The sequence below is a fragment of the Amia ocellicauda genome, chromosome 5 (assembly GCF_036373705.1).
Source record: "Amia ocellicauda isolate fAmiCal2 chromosome 5, fAmiCal2.hap1, whole genome shotgun sequence".
Taxonomy (NCBI): domain Eukaryota; kingdom Metazoa; phylum Chordata; class Actinopteri; order Amiiformes; family Amiidae; genus Amia; species Amia ocellicauda.
Genome location: NC_089854.1, coordinates 6,663,863 through 6,681,412, shown reverse-complemented (window position 1 = coordinate 6,681,412; position 17,550 = coordinate 6,663,863). Strand labels below are relative to the sequence as shown.

Sequence of the window (17,550 nt, the reverse complement as noted above, 5' to 3'; positions counted from 1 at the left end):
GGCATAGAAGAGAGATATTATGGGCAGTGTAGGTCTGTATATATACTATAAATGGGAAAGGATGACTAGTCCAAATAGGGATTAACTGTGAACTGGAGCTCTGTGAAATCAGCGCTGTGTATTGGAACACATCATGTCCGGGAATGAGTTCACCAGAGAGCTAGAAGGGAACAGTTGAACAAGGGTAGTGCTGAGTGTCATTAAATCCCATGTGTGATGACCCAGGGAAGTTCACAGCGTTCTTGCCAGTCCTGTGATGTCTCCATTCCTGGGTTTGGGGTCAGTATGTTATACTAAGGCTCCCTCTTGTGCAACAAATAAAAGAGGATGGCTCATTTCAAGCTAGAATGTGACTTGGGAAAAGCCAGACCAATAACTGCCTCCTGTTTTCTTATCCCAGCTCTGCCATCTGACCACAGCAGGATGGAGGTTACAGATCCACCAATGGATGGTAAATTTCCTAGAGTTTCCTGTTGTACAGTGCCACCTTTCTGCATTATTGCTGCTCTGACTCAAATACCATATAACTCCTGTGACAGACATCACATATCAAGTTTCTTAAATTATTGTCAGTTTGTCTGGTTTGTCAGGACCTGTTTTCATCTGATGAATTATGGTTGGGTTTGATGGATCAGCAACATCTGGTGAAAGCATGAGGAACAGCAAGGTTCTTTTATGGACCCCAAGTCAAGACCCTGTAATTTTGAGAGATGTACTTACCTGCAAATCAAGTATAAAAAACTTGGTCAGGATATGCGATCTGGGCATGTGTTTCACCCATACCCATACCCATATGCTTGTTCTAATCCTTTAAATTGGTTTTCCTATTGGTTTAACTACAATGAACATGCCTTAGAAATACTTATCATGCTATATGAAGGTATTCCCATAGTCCAGTGTAGTTAAAGTACATAAAGACTTTAGGCACATGTCTGAGTGCCCACAAACCCAAACAAGAGACAGACAGAAAGTTCAGCCACTGTGTGTGGATGATTTACACTCCTGGGAAGCATGTAGAGGAAGTAAGAATTAATCAAAGAGATTGTTTTGATTAAATCCTCTGTAGCAGGCAGTGTGCAGTAGCGCTGTACTGGTGCTAAAACTGTATAAACCTAGAGAGCTGGGTCATATGATATACAAGTGTTGATGAGTTATACACACAGCTCTAGAGATGAGAGGTGAAGTTCACTAGGAAAGATGGTAATGGGTTTATAGAAATGAAGAAGATGCAACACTAATATGGGAAATATTTAATGTCATTGTTATTCTTTCTCAAAGAGAAAGAACCCTGCTGAGATTTAGCTAAACAAATATACACAGGGACTGTCCAGCTCAGTGTGGGCACTCTCCCATCCCCTCTCCCCCTGCGATGAGCTCGTGGGGAGGAGTGTTCAGGGAGAAGAGAGAGACACTCAGAGCCCACAGCCTCAGTGACTGACTGCACACAGTGATTAGCAGGGAGAGTGGCCCACAGTGGGAGTCTTTGGCAGTGGGGATACAGAGGAGCACAGTGCAGACGGAGGGAGTGCACACAGAGGGGAGAACAGCGGTGAGTGAAGCTCAGAAACTATTCTTCTTCTGGGGAATGATGGGGCACTCAGGGAGGTCGAGGAGAGACCAGGACTTAAAACATCTTGACTTCTTGTCAAAACGTGTACAAAAGGAAAGGCAGATACAATTGTCAACTTGTGGAATTTTAAAGGAGATGTTTAAAGAAAAACACACATTTACGGAACGATGATGACATTTAATGGGCAATGGGGAAAACATAACAAATCTCAAATTCTTTATATGGGGTTAACTATTATTTTAGTATATTGTAATGCAGGGGCCTGTAGAGTTGAAACTGTACAGTTGACTATATATATATGTGTGTGTATAAATGGAATTGCAATCTGCAGAAGTTGTGATCTGAGTGTACTGATTAACAGAGTCCAGACTTGCCAGGATCAAAAGGACAAGCTTTCAATGTCAACATGGACAGATACTTACTGTTCAGGGGAGAAATAAAACATTTCCCCATAGATTATGAACACAGTTGAAAGATAAATGTTTTGAGGTCTGAAGGAAATCTTAAGCAATCAATGTCTGCCTAGACTCCTATCTTGTTGTAAGGTGAGAGTTGGTTTAGGTTGGTTTAGGTTAATTCTACTTTTATTTTGTCTTTCTTAGCAGATTACTTTCACCAGTGCGGTTATGTTTTTGAGCTAGAGCAGATTATATGCAAGTTTAATCAGAGACAATACATTGTGCTTTGGAAGAATACTAATAAGTATACTTTGGGAGGCTTCTGCTTTTTCATTTTATTTAGGTAGCTTATCTATGTGCAAAACAAATCAAAGTTAAGAAAATCATTAACTCAAAGCTGCAAGAATTTGCTTTCACACACTGTGATATTTGTATGGTTTGGGACCTATTGAGTTCACTTTTCTGTCTTTGTGGTTTTTACATGCGCTTCCATGAACAAGCCGTGGTCTACCATAGTAAACATGCCGTAGAAATATTAATCATGATAGATCATGGTATTCCCATGGTCTAGTGTAGTAAAGCACACTGAAGGCACAGGTGAACATACAGTAAAACGATGGTAAAACCACAGTAAAACCACAATGTACAAATCCTCTAGTACATTTCCCAGGATAAACTTGCATAAGGGTATATAATAGGAATAGGGAAATGCTCAGTGCTCATTTGTAATCAACACACTCTTGTAAGTCATATACAGGCAGTAAACACACAGAAAATTAATTTCACATCTGTGTATATGAGAGGTGGCCAATACAGTTCAACAGTCTGGGGTTTCAGAGCAGGAGCTGGGACATTGAAATGTATGCAACAATATTTAAGACACTTGCATGCATATCAGATATAATTTCCATTTTCTACTACTGCAGATTGCCTAGTATTTGTAACGTATTTATTTAATATTCCCTGTGTGCATCAGTATCCTCTTTCTTCAGATGGTCAATAAATGCAGAGGGAATGCAAATTTCTGTGCACTGTTGGATGTATGCATGTAATTCTTGCATATATATTTGAAACCATAGAGGAAACACCGGATTTATATGAACATCTGTACATCCCTCGCCAACTTTACAGAAGACCAAATCTTAATGTGTGTGTTATGTAAGGGGGGGATGTCTGCATAATAATAAATATAGAAAACCAACAGGATTAGGGTAGGTTATGTTTTTTTTTCTAATCACAGGGGAGGCAACATCCACAAATCATGGTAGCTTCTCTGACATGTCATGTAAAAGGTTCACGAATGTTGCTTACCTTTTTATTAAACTCCAGATAAGCTGACATCGGGGTAAGAAAAAGAAAAAGAGCATATTTAATCGTCCTCTTCCTTCTCTCTTTTTTGTGATGAAAAACAGAAACAGTTACTGCACAAACATGAGATTTCAGTATTAATTGCTTTTTTTGATGGATTTTTAAACTCTAAATAGCTGCTGCAAATCTCTGAACAATATGGACTGTAATAATCTGGTTTGGATTCTAGATTTCAATATCTTTCTCAACCAAGGTCTTTCTTTCACTGAATATAACTTAGTTGATTATGTGATGCTAAGTCACTAATGTCTGCATGGCAAGTATTAAAAGAGGCTGTTTAATAAAATAGTGGCCTGTGGCAAGAAGAAAAGTAAACCTTGTATTTCTCTCTTTACCCTCATCTGTGTGTCAGCTGGTGCACAGTGGCTATTCAGTCTGGACAGATCTGCTTTTGGAGAGATCATAATAAAACATATTGCTGAACTTATTGGGACAACTTTCAACATATTGATACAAATAAGATGAACAGCTGTTCACAATGTATTCAATAGGTGTAGTCCAGAAGTCTGTTTTCATGAGTACCGTAATTCTCTCTATGTCATTTTCCTGAATGATAGTTTCAAGTAGTCTCTCCTTGATGCAGCATTTCAGTTCCTCCCAGAGGTGTTCTACAGATTTGAGGCTAGGTATTCCATGAGGCCACACATATATTTTCAGCACCACTTCTTTATCCACCGTGGAACATTCCCAAGTCCATGATACTTGTGTTGTGTTGTGTGATACAATAATTTAATCCTGGCAGTACACTGTCATCGATAAGAAAGATAATATGTACTTCCGGTCATGGTGCCCTACCCTAAACAGCCTCTACTTTAATTCATAACTGGTACAATCCAATACCGGTTTGGCATGTTGAACATACTTTTAATAACAGAAAAACTAATTCCTTAACATTGTAATATCAAAGAGAGTTTTTTTCAGTTAAAGTCCAATGGGATTCTTAGTCTAGGTTCCAGAAGACATGACATGCTACAATCATTGTAACTTTTCTTACATTATCAAAAAGGTGCAAATAGTTGTGAATTGTACTTCTCTTGCCCCACCTGAGTATACAAGTTAAAAAAAAATTGTATTTGATTTCTGGCTCTGAAGTCTCCATTGATTCATCCCATTGCTTTCTCGAATTCCCTTTGCATCAGTCCTGGATTTTATCACTCTGTAGTTTCGGCCATGTCACCACTCTCAGAACGAAGATGAGAATTTAATCTGGAGAGGTTGTTTCCTGTTTGGATTAATGAAAACGGTGCAGTACTGGAGTTGGACACTTCAAAGTCACAAATCAACAACAGCTTGTTGGGGGTTTGACAACAGGCAGATTTGAAATCAGCATTAAAATGCAGACTGTGCATGTGCCACCCGCCTCTGCCCCTTGTCTTGTGCGAATGTGTGAAAAAGACAGACTCGGTCTCAGGGCAACCCTGCTCTGTATACACACGCTGAGAGGGACCAATTCAATATCAGATCCCTATCACTCAAAACTAAACTGAAAAATCTTTAATATAAACTGTGGCAATTTAAATTTGACAATTAATTAACCCATTGGTTTATGACACTGCGCTCCTTCAACAAAAATGAGACAAAGCCCAGCCTTCCAAAAAAAGCATTTTTTTTTGTTAACCCTCCAGTTCCCACAGCCGAGATGATTTGCTACCACTAGAAAGACTAACAGCCTGAACATGCACCCCAGAGGCCAGAGCAGGTGGCCAGTGTGTGAGGAACTGAGCATTGCCCTGCTGTCTTCTGTCTGCCCCAGCGGCACAATAACATGTGTGCCCCTTCCCCTGAGAACTCCCAACTAATAGCATAGCTGGGATAGGAGACCACTGTAGGACATATGGGGACTTCTTTACCGGCCCTTTTGGAGACAACTTGTAAAAATGTCACTCTCTTTGTAAGAAACAGCATTTTTCTCTCTCTTCTTTTCAAATATTAAATCAATTACTTTACATTCTCCTGTTAAAACCCAATTCATAACAGTCCACTAGTTTGCTGTCTCGCCATTTCTCTCCCATTTTGGAGCTTGAGTGCCATCTAGAAGGCTGAAGTCCCTGACAGAGGTTGTAATAAAGCAGGGTATATGAGTTGGGTAACAGAGTCTTAGCTCTTGTGGGTCCACAGACATCATGTTGGTCAGATTTAGACCAGTGATCACCCCAGAATCCCCGCAGAAATTTCTCCAGGGAAGGGAAGAGGGGGATTTCAGAATATAACCTGCAGGAGCCTTCAGTAAGCATGTTGTTTTTTTGGCAGGCATTTTCGAGAAGAGCAGTGTGTAGCATTACCACATAGTTTTATATTGCAACACTGGTAGCCCTTTCCAAATATTGGTCTTCCTACAGTGAAGAACTTCCTCCCATCCCTGAGGAATGTGAACATGTTGTACGCCTGTGTTCGGAGCCCAGCATTAAACAGAACAGAACACATGCTTTCTCTTTTTAGTGAAATAAAATTGAGAATAGCATTTAGTGTTGTTTTTCTCCCTGATCCTGTGTTCACTTCATATTAACGGGAGGCTGCACACATGTTGAGATGTTATGCTGATGGTGTGTGGATTTCATTAAATTGTTATATTATTTTGTCAATGTAATAAAGGTATGTGCATGTTATTTGCTGGTTAATTCAGATTATATCATCATTTTATTATAAATCTGAATTATTCCCATTTGCAGAAGAAGAAAGTATATTCCTCACTTATTTAATTTTTTCAAATTTTGTTTTAAATGCCCAAATACATTGTTCTGTTCTGTAGTTATTTAATGTCAGCACATAATGCTAAATTAACTAAAACAAACAACCATATGAATCAATAAATGTTGATTCTGCATGTCCACAGTAATAAAAGGGCAAGCCTGTATTTAAACCGAAAATCTCCATTCAAGAGGGCAAGCTTTCCCTGTCCTTGCATGCACTCCAGTTTCCACCAAACCTGCTTTTTTGTCATTCCTCAACAAACCAAATGCACAACTAGTTCCAGACAACAACCAACGCAGCTGGGTAGTTTGTAGACATCCATGACTCTTTCTATAAAATAATTGCTATTATTGTCCTAAATGCACTTGTGCCTCATTTCCATTTGTGACCATATCTCATTGCTGAGCTTCAAATAGTACTTGAGGTTGCCACCAATGCTGCCAATTTTCCAATGTCTTTTCAGATTTATGATAACAGAAGCACATTTCACAGACGTTCAGTTCTCTTGTGAGAATTATCCTTAAATCGATTTTAAATCTTGCTTGATATATATGTCACATAGGGAAAAATTGGGGAAATATATTTTTGTCCAGCATGGTACAATTGTTTTTAAATGTATATATAAATTATGTATATATAATTTAATGGGTTCTGAGTTTAGGGGATTTTTTTGTTTTCAGAGTTCTGTTCCTAATTGATTCCTAATTGATAACCCTGGGCAGTTTCTTATCACACCCTAATTGAGGTACGGGAATTTTTGCAGGACTCGTCACATCCAGGAATTTTGAGGACCACACATCCAGTAAAGGGAAATGTCTCTACTCTCTAATTAAACAGTCGGGACCCTGAGTGCTGACCGGGACAGTATACTGTGTGGGGGCCAGGCAATAATCTGGACCAGTGCCTTGTTAAAAATCAACCAGGGGACAAATAAGACATGACAAACACTGCCTGAGTAAACACAGTGAAAGTAGCCCGGTTATCAAACAGATACCCCCTCACTAAGAAAAATTAAAATAAAACACTAACAGAAGGCAAACAACATATTTTACATGAGCAGAATTTTCTTCTCATTAAATATATGATAAAGTATCATCCCCAAAACCCTTCTTTTCATATTTGAGAGGAACAGGAAAGAAGGATATTGTTTTTTTTTATTTGTTTGATCCAATATCCAACAGCTTTCTAGATGATGTATTGTGTATTGTGTGATTCAACAAAATATGTAGAAAGCATCATTAAACAATAATATAATAGACCAATATCTGTGATTGCACAAATCAGAGCTACAGATATCTTATTTATAGTAAGGCACTAATTACCACTCCATCTCACTTAATCTAATGGGTCTAATCAGTCTTGTTCGTTCTAAGCAGTGTGCAGTTTGTAAGCTGATGTTTTAGGCTTTGGCAGAGAGAGAGTGTGTTTGTTTCAAGTTGTTCTACACATTATAACAATGTCAAAAAACAGCTAGTTTATGAAACACTCATGTTATCATTGTTTTGCTCTAATATAAATTTAGCATGTCTACTTTATACATAAATGAATAAATACCAAAATTGTTCAATATTACATTAAGTCAAAGACTCATTCCCCAAACACTCTTGCCTTGGTTTATACAACTTATCCAAAGGAGGGAGAACTAGGAGAGAAAGGAACTTTGCTCAGGGTAACACACAGCGAGTCAGTAGCACAGCTTGGATTTGATCCTAAGTTTGATCCTTAGGTCAACTTCTCACCTGATAGTCTCAATAAGAAAGATATTGCTGGAATACGGGGCTCAGCTTGGGCAGTCTTGTATGGCTGGGTAAAGTTTGGGTAAAAATCAGTGGTCTATTTTCCATTTAAAACCCCCCAAAGCAAACAAACAATACATTACAGTAGCAGATGCCTACCTGAGTTTAGAACCAGCTTTGTATGAGGCACAAGGCTGACTTACACATCATGTAAAGTTCTGGGGTATTTTTTGCAGTCATCAGACTATTGTGTGAATATTTCCTGGGGCCTGATCACAGCATCAACAAAGACAGAGTCTCCCACCAAGCCTAGTATTGCTCAAATACGGTCATTCCCATTGGAAAGCACTTCCCTCAGAGTCGAGCTGGAATGATGAGTTTGATGCTGAGCGTGTGGCCTCCTGCTCGCCGGAGCGCTCCTCTCTGACCTGGGTCACTTCCTCCCCATGTCTGTAGTCCAGTTCAGGCCAGATGTGTTGTAAACTAACTAGTTCTCTCACAATATAGTTCTCATCAAACCCTACAAACACTCAGGCCTTTGCACAGCCTGGAGCTGGCAGTAACAGTCACTGGCTACAATCTCTTTATGATTTATGGATAGAATAGGCAGTGATGTCAACTCTGATGTATCGCAGCTGAGTGATGTAGATGTTACAGCAGATCTTCACAGAATCATTGAATGTGGCAGCCACTGACAAAGATGTCTCAAGTTATAATTTGCTAACTGCTTTGAGGTTCTAGCAAAGTCTGTTATAATTTGAAGCGAACAATTAACAAATAATGGTATTTTCTGCTGAAGGGCCACTTATTTAAATATATTATTTATTTTCCAGATCCAGTGGCCAATCCGCTGCCTGAATGAGAGAGTGGGCGGAGCCAGATCTCAGCATGGCTGCCAACAGCTACATGGCAGTGTCTGATGGGTATAGTGTGTCAGAGCCGCTGCAGTATTACGGTATGAAAATCACCCATGAAGGAAATAGTTGTGCTTATCTAAAATTTTCAAGGTTGTGCACAAATTGATATTTTCCAAATCATTTTTTCAATAACTTTTTAGATGACAGGTCTCACTTATAAAGTGAAAGGAACCTGCTTTTGCAAAACCATGTGACACATTTCCTGCCCACTGCTGGGTTTCACCTTTGATGAGCCACAAGGCTTCACGCTGACGTGGAGTCACAGGACCCACTATGTTAGCTTGTGTTGAATTAATTGGTGTGCAACTTGGCAGCATACTACAGTGACTAATACAATTTACAAACACTGATACTGGAGTCCAATCACACAGAGAGTCCACAGGAAGTGCTCGTGTGGAGAGGAAACATCTGTCTGAGGAATGCCACTGGGACATGCAGGAACTCCAATAATGGGACTCCCATTTGTAGCACTGTCAAAGGATGAGGTGGGGGTGGGATCCCAAGGGAGTACATATTTATTGCATATAGCTGTGCTGGGAACCAACTGTGGAATCTGCACAAGGTAACGGTCAGGTGGATTGTTTGTGGCAAGCTTCAAAGATAAACCAAGAAGATGACGATGAAGGAAACAGAACGTCCATTCTCAGAGGGAAGGAGAAGGCTCTGGATGACGTGTCTCATTGATCTACAGGATGTCAAACTTCATAAAAGCCAAATGAGGCCAAGAGGGAATTCATCGGGTCCCTCTCCAGTTTATCAAGCCTTTACAGCAAGTAGCTCTGCAGGGTTTTTGAAGTACACAAGATTCTTTGGGAGTGTGGAGAAGGGGTTTTCAGCCCATCATGTCTCATCCCTTGCTTACACACGGCTAAACATAAAGTCAGCATCTAACTGTTCTTCGAATGACCTCGGGATCTTAGCTGTCAGATTTCAAATGGTTAAATACTGGTTGTTGTGTTTATAATTCATGGCAGACAGAAGTTCTCCCATGCTTCTGCTTTTTCTCAGCTGCCATTTGTGCCCTTTAGGTCCGGGGGGAATTTGCAACCTGCCCAATCCATTTATAAAGGTGTAGAATAATAAGGATCATTATTCTGCATCAAACTACTCAAGACCAAATATGCAAATAAGGGCTGTTATAATTTTCTGTTATAAGATTCCTACTGTAGATGATTACCTTTTGACATATGAAGGGTAAATTGAAAATTCAGGAGTATCTTAGAGCTGTTAAAATACACTACCTAACTGGTTGTCGTTCACAGTTCAAAGGTTAGACAGTGGGTTATCTTTGGAAAGAGTGGAGTTGAGAGAAACCAATTTTCAATGAATTTTAAGTGGGAGGAAGAGAACTCATGGATTACTCGTTATATGTCACAACTCTCCCCAGTGACACAGGATAGAGCCAGCAATGTTACGTACTTGTGGCGGATTTACGTGAGATGGCTTTAAGAAGTGGTGCCAATGATATCATGGTGTCGGTCCCACCAGCCCAGATCTGTGAATCCCATCAGTGAGAATGCGGCAGTTCTGTCCAGCTCAGACCCAATCCCCTCTCCACATTTTGTGAAATATGCCATATCATAAGACAGTCAGCTGCATCCTGTTTTTGAAGCCCTAAGAGTTCCAACGTTGATGTGGGGTGCTTAATGGCATCTCTGTGGCCTCATTAAAAGACGAGCATTCCTGGGCTGTCTTGTGTGCACGGTCTCCCTGACAACAGGCCCAGTCATCCCAGCTGAAGCCAGATGTTTCACACGTACAGAAAGCCCAGCCTGTCCTGGCAGGAGAGGTGGATGTCCAGCTTTAGCACCCAGGCCTCTTTGCAACACCTTTGTACCAGCAGCACTGAAAATTGCATAGGTCTCTTTAGTGGCATCAGGGGTATGGAATTCTAACTTCACTTATGTACCTATGCAAAAATATTTAGCAAACAATTTGTAAATGTCAATTTTCTTGAATGGGGTGATAATGTAGTAGAGTGTTTCCCAACATTTTTAAGCTTAAGTCACACCTACTCTTTATAAATGTTTATGAGACACACCAATCCCTTTTGCCTGCCAAAACCAGATTTTAAATAAAAACTTACTTTTACTTATAGCATGTGATCTCTTTGTTCTGCATTTCAATGCTGTATCACATTCCAGAATAAATATTTTGAATATGAACTATGTGTTAGGCTAGTTGTCTATTTCTGTATGAAATGAAGATTTGGATGTTTAAGAAATAATTAACCAAGAACAAAATGTTTTATTTTGAGTAATTTACCTATATGTAGCATTCAAATGCAGTCAATTGTCATAGTAGGGTTACATTTTGCTCTGGGCTTGGGTAAGGACTTCATTCCCACCCATACATGCCCTCTGGCCCTGGTATTTGATGTTCAGTTCAAAGTGGGTTGGTGTTGGCATTTACATTTTCTAATTGTGATTTTTGTCTTTTGTTTGCAGACGTGCTGTCGGACCCTCTGAGCTATTCACTGCAGGAGACAGACCTTCACATCCCTTCCTACAGCCAGTACCCAGGCATGCAATTCTCTCCTGTCCTGCCGGGGGCGCCCTCTCCCCAGGCCTGTTACCCGCCCTACCCCTACAGCTCGCAGTGCCCAGAGGGACCGTATCCAGCAGGGGGCTGTGAGCTTGGGCGATCCCCCTGCATGGTGCCCTTGGAAATGGACGCCAGCCTGCCTGGCCTCCCTGGCCTTCCAGGGCTGCCCCTGCTGAAAAGGACACGGATGGGCCCTGGCAGCCTGCGTCTGCGTGGGATGGACGAGCTGTGTGTGGTGTGTGGAGACAAGGCCTCGGGGTATCACTACAATGCTCTCACTTGTGAGGGTTGTAAAGGTAGGACTCTTTAGGCCTCGTGCTCCCAGACAAATGCTAGTCTTAATTCAAACTGCTGCTCTTACTCTCGGGAAAACAATTCAGCAATCAGACCCATAGTACATAAAAAGGAGAGATTGAAGATTTTTTTTCCACCAATATTTTGCGATGCTTTCAAGGTAAATTGAAACATTCGTTGAGTATTTGAGTCTGCAATTATCTCAAGATATGGCAGCCTGTGCTTCTCTCAATGGCCGTTACTGATGACAGCTCCTCTCCTCTAGGTTTCTTCCGGCGCAGTATCACAAAGCAAGCTGTGTACAAGTGCAAGAGCGGGGGCGGATGCGAGATGGACATGTACATGCGCAGAAAGTGTCAGGAGTGCCGTTTGAAGAAGTGCCGAGCGGTGGGCATGCTGGCAGAGTGTGAGTATCCAGTCACTGAAGGCCCAGATACCACCATACTATAGCGTGAAAAACATTCTCCCCCCCACACACACACACATAAAAGCAATGTGGTAGATGTGTGTTTCTTGAATATAGTGATCTTGACTTATTCTGTGATCTTATTGTGCTTTGTGTGCTTATTCTGCTTATTGTATGGACTGTGGACAACCCCCCAAGACTGGTTTAGTCACTAAGTGGACAAACTATGAAAATGACTTGTCTAGGGGATCCTGTTTGGTCTCTGCATAATTTCAATGAGGAACTGGCACCAGGGCTGTGCAAGTGCAAGATAGTGTCCCTTTCCAATGCTTGTACCCCATCCATCACATCATCCATCTTACCTGTGTAATCCCCCAGGTCTGCTGACTGAGGTACAGTGCCAGTCTAAGAGGCTGCGGAAGAGTGCCAAGCAGGGGGTGGAGTTGCGCTGCACCATCAAGCAGGAAGAGGATGAGGGCCCAGAAAGCCAGAGAGAGGTGTCCTCCACCAGCAGACTGTCCACCCAGGTACCAGATCTGTTGCTCTGACTGGTGGCCAGTTCTATCTGACCTTAAGTATTGAAAAACATATACAGCTCTGGTAAAAATTAAGAGACCACTTAACATTGATTTCTGAACTTGGAGTGGTCTCTTATTTTTTTCCAGAGCTGTATATCAGATGCAGCAGCTTTTCCCTTAGGTAGCATGTCAACTTCAGTAAGTTCAGATTTGTGCAACACCCCTTCAACTAAAGGGAAACTGGCTGGAAATGAGTAAGAGTATTTCCTTTCCTCCTGATTGGTTCTCAGGTTGCCTAACATATGTAAAGTGCAACAGCATTTTTCTGTGTGTCTGATTGTAAGTAACTTCAAACAAATAAAGTGGCCTTGAGTCCAGATATTACTTTACAGATAGAAAAGGTGAAATAGAAAAGAGATGGGGATGGAATTTGTGATCGATATACGATGTTCTGACCTTTGCTATTCAGGTACTCACAGTCCACTTTGAGTAAATACATTTTAGGCACAAGTTGGATGCTTGTTTTTCTTGTTTTTCTTGTTGTGTTGTGGGTGGTTTTGTGTCTTTTGGCTCCTGTGCTTGTGAGCATTTTGAATCCTACATTCCTTTTTCAAGTTTCTGCAACAAATGTGTTTTGCTAGTGTCATGGACTGCTTTTGTGACTGTATGGCACATGGTCCAACCCTGGATTTGAACACACTCATGAAACTGTAGAAGGCTGCTAACCAGCTAACACATTTTGTTCTCTCAACATTGTATGAACTTGTAGTTGGATTATTTTGGGGTTTTGACAAATACAATGTGAGAAAAATAACACAATTCTACAATTTTGTGTGCATATATACAGTATAATGAGTTAATTTCTGCAAACCTTCAAATCTTTTCAATCTCTGCATTTTGTCATTTGCAAATGTCACTTCTCTGTAGTTGTTATTTTAAAAGATTTTGACAACATCCCCTGTACTCCCCAAATTCGTGTTTTCACATATTGCTCCAAGTTATTTATTACAATGTTGTCACAACACTATTTGATAGTAGGGCATACTCAATGAACCTTGTCACGTGTGTAGTGTGTATTGCTGATTGGGCACTGTTTTTGTCTTGGCAGGCTGGCACAGGGCTGACCCCCGAGGAGCAGCACTTGTTAGATGGAATTGTTAATGCTCATCGTCGGTACAAGACACAGCAGGAGACACTGCAAGGCAGAGTACGGCATCCCTTCTTTTGGCATTTCCTGCTTCTTTACATCCAATGGGTCTGAACAGGAACTGTGTTTTGACTGAATTACCAAAGAGTAGACAAAATGCATCAGATCAAATAACACAATTACACGATACAGTGAAACTGTGCAAAAGGAGGGGGAAAACACTATGGGCTCCACTTGTGTTAGAAATCCAAGAAGAGAATGTCAGAACTGCTATGAAATGTAGACTGCTTTGAAGGCCCAGACCAAATCAAAACTTTGACCTACGTGCGAATCACAAATTATAAGTCTCCTAAGCAAAGATCCCATGGGCTTACGGCTGTGTTTAGCAGCTCTTCTACACTTGGCCACTTCTTGTATTCCCACAGGCCTTTGAGATGCCAGCCCCAGAAGAGAGCTTTGACCGGCTGGCAGGTCTGGGTTCGCCACAGTACCAGAGCTTCCTCGAGTTCTCCCAAAGTCTCCCTGGTGAGCCCTTGCTACACACATGCCTTTTCCAAGAAAACATCTGCAAAGGTGTCCAAAATTTGTATCCTTTTGTATCCTAATCAAAATATTTAGTTTTGTGATGTACAGCTCCTGGAATTGATAGAATAGCTGTGACCTTTAAACTTCACTTCACTTTAACAACACCTCCAAAAATGGCAAGACTGAAGGGAAGCCTCGACTCCAACCCTCTGTGAACATTTCACTTTGAAATCTGACCATGCAGTAGCCTGTGATTTTGGGAGCCAGGATAGGAAAGATAAATGACACTGCCTCCTACAATTAGACTATGCCAGATATTTATGAGGGTCGGGAGCCTCATTACCACCCCTCCCCCCAACAAGGATTTTTGCCAATGTTGCAAACAGCCTCTGGCAGAATGACAAACTTCTTCTCCTCTGTCTCCAGGCTTCAAGCTCCTGGACTGTGATGACCAGACCGCCCTGCTCAAGGGCTCTGCGGTGGAGGTTATGTTTCTTCACTCAGCCCAGCACTTTAACCAGGGCCCCCAGGGGGACACAGCAGGTATGAGCCTGTGCATTCCTTCCCTTCTTTCTTTTCTTAAAGCTAATCAGTTTCAATGAACCTGCTGGTGTATAAAACACATGCACCTCGAATACTGAGGGAATCTATGGCTTTTTTCAGAACAGCAAACTGTTTTTATGTTGTTTACTATCTTTCCTCAAGCAGTCAAATAAACAGCTCAGATCTGCATGCAGAGTAAAGCATTGAGAGTACTGCAGGGCAGAATATGGCACAGTTCTGTGACGTTCCATTGTAATATGCTATGGGCCAATTACATAAATCTCCCAAATCTGTGTTTCAGATCCTCTAATCTGGCCACTGTCGGCTGTGTACCCCCCCACTGCAGACCACAGCCCCCTCTACTGGGTACGGCCCCTGGACTCTAATGAGGGGGCCAGAGCAGCACCCCCTGGGACACCAGGTACCTAACTCAGCACCCACACAGTCAGACCAACAGGCAGAGACCCCGAAAGCCTGGATGAAAAAGGATGCAGACTGACTGGCATTTTAGCCAAGCGAGTGATCAAAACCAACAGGTTTCATTAACAGTGGAATCCAATACAAATCTTAACATGGGATAATCAATCAGATTTTCAAAAGTGTAAAATTTGCCTAATTGGTTTCTCAACTTTCTGGTTGGTATGTTCTTATGGGATGGACTGAAGGGCATGCTTTTTAGGAGAAGAAATAAAAGACATGGTGACTGAACAGCAGTGAGGGGGATTAGAGAAGGGAATGACAGAAACATTTGTGTGGGAAGAGTGGGCAGAAGAGATGGGGTATGGGAGGCAGGTAGAACAGAGTGAACCAGAGCAAATGGGCAATGGTTGTCCCTAATTAAAGGTATTGTGTGTTTGTGTTTGTGTACACAGTAGTGGCAGAAGGTCTGCTAGACCCCGTCATGAGCTTTTTCCGCAGTATGGCCATGATAGGGGTAATGGAGTCCGAATATGCTCTTCTCACTGCCACAGCGGTGCTTTGCTCAGGTGAGTGCTGACCCCTAGTGGACTTTTCACATACGTCAGTGTATCAATACACTAATTTTACATTGCTACGTCCAAAGGCAGCATTTGGTGGAAACGTCTATGGTGCTATAGGGCTCGTTCTTGTAGCCAATGGTGACTCACCACCAAATACTGGTTACAATTTACATCAAGTTCAAAGTTGGATCTCATTGGGTTGTTTTGTCAAATGAGCACAGATGCCAACTAGAAAATTAATGAAAACTAATTTGTGCCTTACACCTGGCCTGTTTTGCCCTCATGTCTCCTCCTCTCAGATCGGCCCATGTTGCATGCCCGAGCCAAGGTTGAAAGCCTGCAGGAGCCAGTGCTGGAGCTGTTGGGCCGGGTGAGTGGGCTCTGCCACCCTGAGGACCCCCGGCATTTTGCCAGGCTGCTCGGGCGCCTGACAGAACTGCGCACACTCCAGCACAACCACCTCCGCCTCCTGTGTCAACACCCCTGGGCACCACAAGACTGGCACCTGCACTGAGACAGGAGAGACAGGACTGATGGGGGGGAGGGCAAGTGGCTGGGTAAGGGGAAGGGGAATGGACAGGCTGAGGGAGACTGAGGGAGTGAGGAAACAGGAATGTAAAAGGGTGGAAAGAGAGGACAGAGGCTGGGGAACGCAGAGAGGTTGTTAACACTCAGGGAGGAAAGTAAGAAGGCACCCATGACTAAATGGCAAGCTTACAATGGGCTGGGAATTGATTTAGAAGGACAATTGAATTCTGTGAAAGCTACAAGCAGTGGAGGGAGGAAACAGCCAGCATCCACAAGGACCTCATCTTCTCCTGGGGAGATCCACATCCCGATGAGCGTCACACAGATTGCTGAGACTCACTCATCTGCAGACAAAAACAGTGCAAGTGTGCTTGTGCGTAGCTTTAGGTCTCAATAATCAACAACATGAAGATTTGAGTAGTGACATCTCAACTGGACACCTTTTAACCTGTCATTTGACCACCAGAGGTGTAGTAGATATATTTGGTGTCAACAAAGACAACATGCAAGAACTCTTGTGCCTGCTGATGCGTCTCAATGGTCAACAACTCAAGATTCGTTAGTTATTTCATTCCTTTCTACATGTAATATAGCTTATGTTGGGACAACTCATAATTATGTACATAGATAACCTCCCCATTCCCTATTCTATATTTTATTAATGTGGGCTTTCTGGTGGGGCTGTTGTAGCTTTGTCTAAAGTCTACACTTCCCACAAAACCATCAACAAAGAGAACAAGTGACTTTTATTTGTTTTTTGTTATCCAGGGAATTAGCCTGTGTCTGTAGGGGCTGTGTTGTGAGGCAGTTGTCTCTCACACATAAACTAAAATTGAGCTTTTAAATTGTGTATTAAGGGGAATGTAGAGAAAATAATTCCTTTCATATGTGAGAAAGCCACAAAGCCCATCATACTCCTTTCTGAGCCTATGGATGAAATCCCAATCACAGTGCAAACATCATTAAAGTTTCTCATGGCTGCAGGTACAAATACGCCTATTGTGCTTTCAATTCCTATTTAAGTAAAAGATTTCCAAATACCTATTTGAAGTCCTGTGTGTATACTGCAGACATTTAATTTACCAGTTCTGTTATTATTTATATGTTTTCGGGTACTTTCACTCTTTCTTTATCATGTTGATTTTCTTCATATTCTCTTAGCGGGAGTTCCGATTGAGTGTGTAAACAAATACGCATTATAAACACAATGTATATCTGTGAAATATCCCAGAAGAGGATTTTGTGAATCAGTGGAGACATCAGCTGCACACAATGGTCAAAGTGTTTCTCATGGACAACTTAGGATATTAATGTGTAAGTTATTTAAACTGAGATACTAGAATACCAGACTATGTGGCAGTTGGAGCAACCTTTTTACCCTTGTG

At 41.7% G+C, this 17,550-nt stretch overlaps 1 protein-coding gene across 1 annotated transcript; it reads left to right on the top strand.

Moving 5' to 3' along the window:
• Nucleotides 1-1,358: 1,358 nt before the first annotated feature.
• On the top strand, nt 1,359-17,209 carry nr1h5 (nuclear receptor subfamily 1, group H, member 5). The gene is made up of 11 exons (XM_066703454.1): nt 1,359-1,549; nt 8,597-8,718; nt 11,128-11,520; nt 11,784-11,924; nt 12,303-12,451; nt 13,551-13,649; nt 14,015-14,114; nt 14,541-14,657; nt 14,959-15,078; nt 15,530-15,643; nt 15,937-17,209. Exons 2-11 carry the CDS (start codon nt 8,622-8,624, stop codon nt 16,149-16,151), a joined length of 1,545 nt encoding a protein of 514 aa, XP_066559551.1. The 5' UTR covers nt 1,359-1,549; nt 8,597-8,621; the 3' UTR covers nt 16,152-17,209.
• The last annotated feature ends 341 nt before the right edge of the window (nt 17,210-17,550 follow it).

What these genes read in the sequence shown, in the direction of transcription:
- nr1h5 (XM_066703454.1), top strand. Translation starts at nt 8,622, where the DNA reads ATGAGAGAGTGGGCGGAGCCAGATCTCAGCATGGCTGCCAACAGCTAC. An exon ending in AGAGCCGCTGCAGTATTACG is followed by an intron (nt 8,719 to 11,127) that starts GTATGAAAATCA and finishes TTTTGTTTGCAG; the next exon opens with ACGTGCTGTCGGACCCTCTG. An exon ending in CCAGCAGACTGTCCACCCAG is followed by an intron (nt 12,452 to 13,550) that starts GTACCAGATCTG and finishes TTGTCTTGGCAG; the next exon opens with GCTGGCACAGGGCTGACCCC.